Genomic DNA, 12,509 nt, shown 5'->3' with positions numbered 1-12,509 from the left:
ATTCCCAAGTTTGATAAGAATAAAAATACATAACTTTATATGCTGTAAATAATCTTTATGATAAGTGTACTGGTAGATATCAGCCATGAAATCTTTATATTTATTGCTGTACCCTAATCGCCATTTCTTTTTTTTATGGATTGTATTGTATGATGGTATGTATGACTTATGTATTGTATGACTTGTATGACTTATTATAGAAAATCACCAGTTATAATATGATTGGTGCTAATTTCTTGCCCACTTCCATAACATTCGTAGAAACAAGAAACCCAACGAGTAGGGTTCTATCACAATTCGTGATCGATAAAAATGTAATTTGAAATCAAAATTCAAATGATTTTCATTTATAATTTGTGTTTGCAGCATCAGAAATTAGTTTTAACCTCATTCTACTTCATGTGAAAGTGATGTAAGTCTATGTTCAATCGGTTGTTCATAGACAGTCATTGTAAAACAGAACAGCTGTAATGTTCATTCAATTGCTCAAAATCTTATTTTATTTCATTTACACCATTTTTCTCTTAACGACTCAGTTACTGTTCACTGATATCAAGTTTATCCTTATATTTGAAGGATTATTTATTGATAAAAGTTGCATTAACTATTTTAGGCACAAGTCCAGCAAGAATATACTTTTTTTAATCAATCTTTGTTGGAAGAGAGGTATCGTTATGAGGTAAGCTACATTTTTACATTTAATCATTTTCAAGTTTTCAAAATTCTACCTTCTAGTTTATTGCAGTTAAATGTTACACTATGTGGAAAAAACATTTCTTATTTTCAATTATACTTTTCAAACCCATTCTGATCTTTTATGTATTTACTTTATACTTGAATTGTAACTGTTGGCATTTTAGATGCCCCCCCCCCCCATCTTCATCAATTTTTTTGTATTTTAAAATTTCTCTTTGACTCTGGTGTGAAGAAGCTTCTGCTTTTTTTTTTTTTTTTGATGAACTTCATATTTTTTTTAAATATTAATGTTCTGTTCTTAAAATATTGATAATATATTTATGTAACTGTGGAGTTAAGTCAGAACTGTCAATTACTGGGTTGATTTTCTGAAAAAAATTCCTTGCAGAAGATATTGAAATTTCTACTAAGTGCATTTTTTATCAAGTCATTAATGTTATCTCTCCTTCTTAGAATGTGATAATTTTTTGTTCGGTGGGAGGTGCTAAGGGTGCAATGAAAAAGAAACTATTTTTAAGCACCTTAAGCAGGATTTGGTTGCTTTTTTTTTTTTTTTTCAATCAACGTGTGGGGAAATAAATGTACCAAATGTCTTTGTAATGTAAATGCTATCCTAAAGTTCTTTTAGTTTTGAATTGTTTAAAGCTTTTATATATTTTATGTTCAAATGCTTAATATGTGCCAATTATTCCAAAATAACCTTATTTTGTTGCAGAGATTAGAAGAGCAAATGAATGATCTTATTGAGCTTCACCAAAATGAAATTGAGAATTTAAAACAAGGCTTAGCAGATATGGAGGAGAAAGTTCAGTATCAAAGTGAGGAACGGTTAAGAGACGTCCATGAAGTTTTAGACAGCTGCCAAACAAGAGTAAAAAATTTTTTTTTTTTTTTGCTTTCTTTATATATTTTGCATATTATAGCGACAGTTAATTCTACAGTTTAGTTCTTTTGAATGGGAAAAGGTAGGAGGGGAGTGTAATTTAAAAAGTTTTGAATAGTTGCTTATTACAATATTATAATCATTTTTTCTTAAAAAATTAATAAATAAAGTTTAATATGTTTGAAAAATTTTAATATTAAATACAATAGAACTTCGATTATCCAGACTAATTGGGACCGCTAGGGCCTCAGATGTCGGAAATCTGGGTTGATAAAAACTTAGTATAAAAACATGTCAGGATCGCAAATGTTTAAAATGTATTCATTAAAAATACAATAAAATATTTTTTTAAAGATGAAAATGATCATATAGAATTAATGTTTTGCAGTTAAAAAATTAAAAAAGAAAATACAGCATAACCATGATTTAAGGATTGTCAAGGGACTGGGAAAAGTTATCATTAAATCGAGGGGGACATTCAATGCAGTTAAATTTGGACCAGTGAAATGTATCATTAAATTGAGGAAATTGTTAAATCGGGTATTCTTAAATCGCAGTTACACTGTAACTTGCAGTAAATTATAAACAGTCAGTTGAATTTTTTTTTTTACAATGCCACGTTAAATATTAAAAGATGCATTTTCATGAAAGAAAAATTCATGAAAGGAAAACCATGAAAGAAAATATTATCTGGAGATTTTTTTTTTTTTTTAATTTCCATTATTTAATCCAATATTTTTATTTCCAAATTGAAAATTCATCATTTTATTAAATTTACATTTTTTTTTAAAAATAGACCTTATTATCAGCTCGGTTAACATAAACCTTGGTTAATCAAGTTTCTACTCTATTTGTAATTATTGTTGTCTTAAAACTATAAATCCTTCGCTCTTTATTTATATTTTGCTATTTTTTATTTATGTATTAAATATCTCCATAAATTTTGTTGTTATGTGAAAGTAATTTTCCAAAAATTTAAGTGGTAGGACGAAGTCTGGTTTGAAGATTTCAAATTGGAATTCAGTGGAAGAAAAATATTAATTTAAGTTTGTTGTATTCATGTTATTCTGTAAATAGTCAAAGAAATGTCAAGGAAATCTTTTATTTTTCTTAAGCATGACCTTCAGAATAGAAGGGCAAGGCTAAGGAATGTGCGTTTACCCAAGCCAAGTATGCTTATGAATGTGGAAAAGAAATTTGTTTTCCTTAATAGCCTACTCATCGTATAAGAATCCCACATTACATCAGTTTTTTTTTTTTTTTTTTTTTTTTTAAGTGAGATTTTATTTTTATATATATATATATATATATATATATATATATATATATATATATATATATTACTCAACTTCCTTTTTCTTTCAATTCCTACTATTGACTCACAATCTCCATCTATTTAGATATCTTGTTCAAATCTTGCAACTCAATTTTCACCCACTTTTGAAATTTGGTATGCGACCCCCGACTCAATGACAATGCAATATTCTATAATGAAATTAATTAACTATTGATTATTGGTTTATTCCTATTTTAATCAACATTTTTGCACAAATCCTCCAATTTGAGGACAAAAAAATGCTTGCAAAAATAATAAAATATCTACAGAAACCCTTGATTTTTCTGCATCAGATAAAATTTGTTCCAATGTTCCAAAAGTAATTAGAATATGAATTGTAATTGTTTTTAACTAATTTCATACTGAAATGTAGGTAAGCGTTCAATTAGAAATTCATTGTTGATTACTGTCATTGTTGAACAATGCTTTTATTAAAATTTGTATTAAAGCTTTCAGACTAGCATTATCTCCAGCTTTAAAACACAATAAATAGGGTTTCCACCCATGAAGACAAACTTGACCTAGGTAGGAATTAACTTTAAAATCTTTTTTATTTATTTATTACTTGTTTTCTTTTAGGTTTCTCGTATGGAGCACCAACAACATCAACATTTCCAGCAATTAGTATCACTTGACTCTTTGGATGGAACAAATGCTCGAAATCTAGCACTTAAATTAGTTAATGTAGTATTGACTGTACTTCAAGTTATCCTTCTTCTTGTAGCCACTGTGGCTAGCATACTTATGCCATTTATTCAAACCAGGTAAGTTGTTTGAAAAGGTAGTTGTTGTAAGTTGTAAGTTGTTACAATCCTTAAATCAGGGTTATGCTGTATTTTCTTTTTTAATTTTTTAACTGCAAAACATTAATTCTATATGATCATTTTCATCTTTAAAAAATATTTTATTGTATTTTTAATGAATACATTTTTGAAATGTTGTAAGTTGTTTTGTTATCCTCTGCTTCAAGGTAAACCTTCTTCACAAATAATTTGTTTTAGTGCATTAAATTTGTAAAATTTGTGAACATAAACTTTTAAAAAATCCTTTTCTGGTAAAAAAGTTTTTTTAACTTCCATTGTCCTTACAGTTGATTAGTGAAATTATTTGTTGCACGTTTATGACTGTATCATTAATACAGTAGACCCTCGTTTTATGCGGGTTTATTTTACGCAGTTTCGATTATACACAGTTTAAGATTTGATGCCTTTGTTGTATTTTACGCTGATGAGTTTCGGTTTTGCGCGGATCTGGCAATGCAAACAGCTAAAATTTTCCCCTCTTTCAAAGCCAATCTCCTAAAGATTGCAGATTACACGTAATAAACTGCATTCTGGCGTGCTAATAATCGAGCTTGGGCCACCAGAGACATTTTATGTGATTGGTTCCAAAGTTCTTTCTGGAAGTAAAGTTATTAAACTCACACAGTTCAGAGCGCACTGGAAGAAGAGCTTTTAGGAGTGACAAAGGCGGCCAAAACCAATGAGGATCATTCCTAGACAATAGAAATGATCTTTCTGATTTGTTAGTGAAGGAAGATTCTACCATGGAAATGACGCAAGTGATCATGTATGCGTTAATGCTCTGCAAAGAAACACAGAGAAAAATTCTTAATGACTGCCGAAAGACTATCCTTGTCAGCTCCTCTTTATAAACAGAACACGAAATTAGTTTATGTTTTCATTATGCATGTTGTGCATAAAAATCGGTATAAGTACACATTAAACTTATTATACAATTAGTCATCACTAGAATGAAATAGTTTTTTTTATCTACGGTACCTAACCCCTATTTTAACACTACTATTAAGTCTCAATTTACGCGGTTTCGATTTATGTGGCATTTCCATGGAACATAACCCCAGCTTAAAACGAGGGTCTACCATAGTCAGTGGCGTAGCTACGCTTTCTGCCGCCCGGGGCGGTTCTTCAATTTGCTGCCCTTTTGATGAGAAATAGTTAATACATTAAACAGTCAAAAGTGTTTTAACAAGATTTTAATAAAGAAAAAAATAAATAATCCTTCTTATTTTTCTTACAGAAGGGAAAAAAAGGAATTCAGAGATCCACCAAAACATTCCAAAAGTTAAGTCAAAATACGGAATTTTAAGCAATTTTTAGTAACGCTCATAGAAAAGAAGCTTGGAGCTCCCTCCAGATTTTTCTTTCTTTTTTTTTTTTTCAAAATTAAAATCAGTTTTATACTATCTTCGTTGAAACGTTAGGAGGTCAGGAGTTCTAAAGGAATTTTTCAGAAATTTAAGAGTTAAAAAACAATTTTAGGCTGTCTTTGGAAACGTGAAGTTATTGGGGGAAGTTCGGGGGCTCTGCCACGAAAGCTTTTCAACTGAACTGAAAAACACGTAAATGTAGGCTATATCTAGTGGTGTAAAGGACTCCCCTAACTCCAACAAAGACTGTATTTAAATCCCGAAATATTTTCAAACTTTAAATAATTTTTAGTCTATCTTTGAAGACGTCAAAGAGAAAAGGGAACGTCACACAGAGGGATATTTGAGCCAAAAAAATGCCCAAAAGTCGAAATGTCAACTTTACCGATTGGTATTGACCTTAAGTCTCAAAGCAGGTCGATAAACATGCCATTATGTGGAAGTGTTCTTTTTTCATTGGAACTATCCATAAAAATTTGCCAGCAGTTGGAACTTAGCACTTGATGATTCGTTTGTCTTTGTTTACGACATTCTGAGATTTTCCATAAACTTTCACCGTCTTATTTTTCGCGTTAAAATTATGTTAGAAGAAAAAATTATTATGGTTTGGCTTGAGGAAGGTTTGTAGTCTATTATTTATCAATTTTTACTTTTAAAGACTGTTTGTATTTTTTTTTAATGCAATTCTTGAAGTCTCACAAAAATGCCATCCATCTTTTTGAAATTTTCATGTAAATGATTGGTTTTAAACACTTTGTACTCATTTGTACTACTTCTAAGTTATACCCTATGTTACTTTAGAATATCTACTTTGATAGTCTGCAGCCCGAATTTACCCGAAAAAATAATAAAGCTATAAATAAAGAACAATGTTATTTTCATAATTTTGAGCTTTTTCGATTACTTTTAGGTTCTATGGCTTCAGTCAGGTGTACGACTCAAAAGCAACTACAAAATATAACAAAAGACAATGTACAAAGGCTGTTTAATACAAAGTTCAAGCAAATAGAAGTGAAACTGACTGAAGTTATTTATATTTCTCTTAGAAGAAAATATCGAAATTGAAAATTATCACCCCGTTTTATTTCTGGGTCTGACTTTGAAAGTCCGTAGCATCAAATTGTCATCCTATAGTCTAATTTATAATATCCTGTAGTTGTTTTCAATTTATGCACCTGACTGAAACTTGTAAACCCAAAAATAACCGAAAAAATGCAAATTTATGAAATTAATAGTCTGTTCTATTTATAGCTTTATTATTTTTCTGTGCAAACTCGTGCAATTTTTTGCTGCAGATTGTTAAACTAGACAGTATGATTGGAAAACTTGGATGTAATAAGAATAAGAACAGAATATTTAAAAACTTACAAAAAGGAAAAAAAAGAGGGGAATATGTCTTTGTGAGGCTTGAAGAAAGACATTAAAAGAAATAATAAAAATATATACGCATAAATTGATGAATAATGGATTACAAACCTTACTCGAGCCTTTCCATAGTAAATACTTCTACTAATATCACTTTTAACGCGAAAAATAAGACAATGACTGTTTGTTGAAAAACTTTAATGGTCCCAAACTAGGACAACCGAATCATGAAAGTGTTAAATTCCGACTGCTGGTAAATTTTTACCCTTAGTTTCAATGAAAAAAGAACGCTTTTTAACATACTGTCATGTTTATTTACCTGTTTTGGTACTCAGGACTGACAATAACCGGCAAAGTTGACAACTTCGAGTTTTGGCCAGCTTTTTGTCTCAAATACCCGTCTGTGCATCGTACACGAGCTCTCGAGAAATTTTCCGATGCCGAAGTTTCAAAAACGGAATTGTAGGCTATCTTTGCATAAGTTTCCAACTATTTCCAGAAATGTTAGTAAGTCAGATAGTTTTCCCGTCTCCCTATGAATTTTTTTGAAAATGACGTCCTAAAAACGCGACTTTAGCCGTTGTTTGACGGACAACATGATTAGAGAGAGTTCGGAGGAAGGTTTCCCACCCGAAATTTTTTTCGAAACTGTTACTCATTTTAAACTTTTAATCGCTGAGAAAAGAAGACTTTGCGTTCCTTCCCTTTGCGTTTCTAAAAACGAAATTTGGAGCCAACTGTGATGATGTTAATGCTCGAGCAACATTTGTGGACACTGCCTTATAATGTTTCTGAAAGTTTCAAAAACCCAACGTTAAGCTATTTTTAGAGACATTGGATGCAATGGGGATTTTAAAGTTAGAAGTTGATGTCCTTAATACACCATATCAGACTATCTTTAAGCACGTTAAAGGAAGGGTCGGGGCTTGACCGCCCTCAGGAATTTGTTGGTATTGAAATTTTAAAAACTCAATATTAGTCTATAAGATGAGATGTAAAGGGATGCGGTGGGCGTTATCCTTTAGAAATGTTTCGAGACTCAAGGCCTAAAACTGCAATTTTAGGCTATTTGGTGACGTTAAGGGATAGGAAGGCTCTTCCCGAAAAATGTGACACCGTTCTTAGTTTGTAGCTTCAGACGAAGAAAGAGAAAAACCAAACAATATAATGCTAAGATGTCCATAAGAACAACACATGTTTTGTATTTGAGTAGTTTTATTATCATAGTCGTACCACAACCTTAGAATTAAAAGACCTTTTTATTGACACCAAAAAAAGATCAAAAGCATGATTTACCTATTGGGAAAACGAGTTAAATTTTTTCGCATCAAAAGTGTGAAATTGCCGTCCCCCAAAACGTGCCGCCCGGGGCGGACCGCCCCCTCCGCCCCTCCCTAGCTACGCCACTGACTGTAGTATATTAAGAGTTACTCTTAATAAGCCAAAAGATGATATATAAAAATTTAAATTATGTAATTCACTCTAAAAGTTTTAGGTAGAATAACTGAAATGAAATTCTGGATATTATTGTATATATATTACAATCAATTTCCAATAACTTGAAGTCCAATAACTCGAATATTACTATAACTCGAAGTTTTTATCAACTCCCTATCCCTTTATCTTGAATTCCATGCTAATTATTCTCAATATCTCAAAGTTAACTTCCTTTAACTCAAAGTTTTTTCAAAGATGACTCGAAATTTATTTCGGAAAAATGGAAAAAAAAGAAGGAAAGAAACGAGTGACTATGAGAAAAAATTCATTCACTTTCACTTGCAATTCCTGCACATTAGACCTTTAAAGCAAGGAGAACACCTGTTGAGCCAATGTGTGATAAAGGAGTTACACAAATGGAAATAAGTATAGCTTGTTTTCTTTTGTTTGTTATACTGTACTGTTTACACTTGACATGTTGCTGAACTACGAATCTACTTTTAAGCTGTTAAGTTGTCAACTCAACTGATTGCACCTTTATTCAAAGGCTGAGCTATGTTATGAGATGCATTTCCCTTCATTCTTGAGTTTGTTCATTTGCTGATATATTCCCAAGACAAAGAGAGATATTTGTCTTTACTATTAAGGTGTCTAAGCCAAAGCTAAAAACCTTAGATTTAGAAAGTAAAGTAAATCTTATTTATGATATTGGAATTAATCCGACAATTAAAAAGAAAGATTCTTCAAAAGCGGTACAATTCCATGAATCCGTATTTGAAACGAATGAAGATGTACACCTTTCCTGAAGTGGAATCAGTTCTATCCAAGTGGTTCCAGCAGTATCAAAATCAAGACAATGCCATTCCTTTAAGTGGGTCTTTGCTGCGTAAGAAAGCAACAAATTTTGCTATATTACTGAACATACAAAATTTTCACATTAGTAATGGACGGCTGGAGAAGTTCAAGACCAGACACAACTTCGTCTTCAGAACTCTTCACGGAGAAAATACATATTGTGCGAAAAACTTTTTAGTTCTGTAATTTTGTGGTATATGTGCTAATTAATTAATTATTTGATGGTTTCTAATATTAAAATGTCAAAAACCGAAACTGGCGGTGTCGAACTTCTGATAAGTCGGAAGTTTTCCGTCGGTCCCTTTAGATTCAAGTTATTGCAAATTGACTGTATTTCTCAAAGGTGTTTATTCATGGAAGCACCATTACTTCCTTAATACGGCATCAAACTTTAAACGTAAAGTACCATTTTAAACGCTTAAAGGGCGAGCCAGATGGCGCAGTTTGTAGAGCATTCAGCTTGCTTGCAACTGAATAGACCAGGGATCGAGTCCCTGTTCAGGAGGTCTGCGTACGTGAAACTTCATACACCCATTAAGCAAATGGAAAGATTGTGCATTTTTCTGTCATTGTCTCAATTACTAGTTTGTGAGTTATTGAGTTGAGTAATTTTTCACCTGGCAAATATGTTAATTTTTACAAATTGTGTTTTTCCTGATATTTTTACAGTGGGACTGTAATTTTAGAGCTTAAATGCTTCACACGGGTCAGCTAATGCTACTTGATATTGGGAACTGCATTATTGTTTCTTATCAGATAAATAATAAATCAAAACTGCTTAGTCATAATCTTCTATACGCTTCCTATTCTTTGTAGTGTAGTTACTGTTTTATAACGTACAGTTTACTTTCATGGACTTTAGTCAAAAATTCTGCATGATCAGAACCCTACCATCACGAGTGTGGATTGACCCTAGAATGACTCATAGGTTGTGATAAAACAAAGAATCCTTCATTGCGAAAATGTATGGGTTCAAATTAATAAGGCCAGTTTTATTATTTTTAACTACTTTTTCTTCTCTTTCAAAGTGGTTTTGCTTAACATAATTTCTTTTGAAAACGTGCATGCATTTTATTTTAGGTTGCGTATTCTTACCACTGCTGGTTTCATCATGTCCATGGTTATGATATGTCGACAGTGGCCTGAACTAATGGAGTGGAGCAGACATATTGTTGGGCAACACGTTCAAAGCTGAGCCATCCATTTTGACATTTTTCTTGAACAGAAAACACATATCGATGAGTATTACCAATCAAATATTCACATCCAATCATTGTAAACATTTTTTTGCCTGTGAAATTGTTGTGATAATCGTCCAATAATGGGCCATTTATGATCTGGTTGGAAGTATACTGTAATGCTGTGATATAAAAAAATTTGCCATCCTTGTGTATTCCAATTCCTAAAAGTTTTATGAAGTATTCTTTAAAAGAAATGAACATTATTAAGGATATGTAATGTTGTCTTTGATCTTTATTTTTTTGTTATTTTCAAAACAAATGCCTTTATATTTTTGAAAATTGTATTGGCCTTTGTTTTTGGGGATTGTGATATTGTTTATGGTTAGTTTTAGGTTTTTTTTTTTTTTTTTTTTCAATTTTTCCAAACTATATAATATGGCTTTTTTTTTGTTTAAATGTTTAATTCTTCATCTATTTGTTTTGTAAAACTTACATCATCTTTTAGATTTTTTTTACCAATTTCATCTGATAAGTTTTGGTAATTGCCAACCTCTGTACTTAAGTTTTGTGAGAATTGTCAATGTGGGGAAGGTTAAAACCAAAATTGTACTGTGTTGAAAAAAGAATGTTTAACTTTCAAAAAAATTGCTGTAGATTTCCATTAAAACTTGATTGGCTGGTATGTTATATATTGTTTGGAAGAAAACTTAACTGGAATAAATTATCTCAATCACATATTTAACAATAGTCATTTGCAAAAAAAATTTTACAGTACACTATTTAATGGAATACAGCATTCTTTAAAAGAAAATTAAGCAATGTTAATAGGTGCAAATTTGTAGAAAACTGCAGACATGTGCTTCACAAGGAAGCCCTTTTTCAATGCTCAAGAAATGAGCTTATGACAGCAACAAGACAACAATGTGCAGTTTGAAAAGTAAAAATTAGAGATTAATCAAACAACCAATGAAAATGTAATGAACCATAATCAAGTTTGAAGACTTTCTCACAGGTACAAAACATATGCAGGAAAAAATTAGATTAACAGAAAGATTAAGTCAAAGCTAAAGTTATAAAATAGAACAATTTCAACAACTGTGAACTGCAGAGGAAAGAAGGAAAAAGCAAATGAAAGAAGTACCTTCCAGAAATTAACAATACATAAACATTCAAAAAAGAAAAGTGAAGACAAATACGGAAAAAAAAGAAAAAATTAACTGCAATGCCCCAAAACAGAACATGTTCCATATAAATCATACAAAAAAAAAAAAAAAAAAAAGATGATGAAAGAAAAAAAAATCCTTGCTTTTCATTCCTATTGCTTTTTTAATGGTTTGTTATTTTCTCATTGGTTATTCAGTCAATACACCATTTTTACTTTTTTAACTGCACATTCTTCCTTCTTGTTTTCGTCAGATGTAACAACAAAACATGCTTCTGCAGTTTCTTACAAATTTGTGCCTGTTCACAGTTTTATTTTCTTTTACTTTTTACCCAAAGGTACCCAAAGGAAACTCTTAAATTGTTCATTTTGATTAAAAAAAATTGAGAGAAAAAAAGGTCATGTAAGCTGCATCTGATGACTGTTTTTCAATTTGTCTTGTTTAGTTTTGAAGTTACTTTGATGATACAGTAAAACATTGATACAACAATATTTAGAATACCCAATACAATTATTGCTACAGTAGAGCATATCATTGCATTGTGAAACAATGGGCTTTTAATTTGAAAAATATGTTTATTGAAATGTAATCCTTAATTCTTGTTTACATATTTATCTTTTCACTGTTGAATTAATTAGTATACATACTTGAAACTAGGATTTTTCTTATGTCTCAGAAATGAGGTTTTCATCAAAGTTTTTAAGTCCATACCTCAAGATGAAGATCAAGACTAGCAAAAGCTATGAATAGAAAAGGGTTGCTCCAGTTAGAATGTGGAGGATAGCATGTAGTTGAACATTCTTAATTGATATTCACCTGTTATTAAAGATGGGGCAAGAGACAAAAGAACAAACAAATGTCCCCCCCCCCCCCCCGAATGCTGATGTTTTAATCTGAATTTATTATGGAAGGATATGAAATAACAAATTTTTTTTTACAGGGACATCATTTACGAGTTTATAACTAAAGCATATATTTGAATTTGAAGAGGATTTACTTTCTATGTATATTCAGGGAACTACAAAATGTTGTTGAGGGATAAATAGTTTAATTGGGTATTGTTGCAGCAAGGTTTTTCTGTATTTCATCTATTTATTTTATTCATCATACTTACTCTTTTCTAAATGACAAGAAAAAATAAATTTAGAATTAAAAAATGGTACTTTTCCGATATAGCTACTTTATTTGGCTTTATGACTTATTCACTTTCTACCTTGATGAAATTAGAAAAATGACATTTACTTTCCACCGTTCTTACTTCTCTTTTTTATATTTAATGGCACTTTTAATGTTTATTGATGAATAAATATATTTATCTGGCAGAATATTTAACATTTTAATGAAGCTTTAGTTTTATTTAGTTAGTGGATTATTTTAATTAAACTTTTCATATTGTTTCATGGCACTTAGTCTTACTTAATGA

General features: G+C 30.8%; 1 protein-coding gene across 1 annotated transcript in view; it reads left to right on the top strand.

The window, feature by feature from the left end:
* Positions 1-11,857, top strand: part of LOC129229964 (transmembrane and coiled-coil domains protein 2-like) — a 44,892-nt gene extending 33,035 nt beyond the window's left edge. Inside the window, exons 9-12 of the mRNA XM_054864347.1 lie at positions 614-679; positions 1,412-1,567; positions 3,495-3,679; positions 9,823-11,857. Of these exons, the coding sequence (XP_054720322.1) occupies positions 614-679; positions 1,412-1,567; positions 3,495-3,679; positions 9,823-9,937 (522 nt within the window). The 3' untranslated portion in view covers positions 9,938-11,857. The remainder of the gene's footprint in view (positions 1-613; positions 680-1,411; positions 1,568-3,494; positions 3,680-9,822) is intronic.
* Positions 11,858-12,509: the final 652 nt, after the last annotated feature.

This window comes from Uloborus diversus, chromosome 9 (assembly GCF_026930045.1).
Source record: "Uloborus diversus isolate 005 chromosome 9, Udiv.v.3.1, whole genome shotgun sequence".
Lineage (NCBI taxonomy): Eukaryota > Metazoa > Arthropoda > Arachnida > Araneae > Uloboridae > Uloborus > Uloborus diversus.
This window is presented reverse-complemented; position numbering and strand designations above follow the sequence as displayed.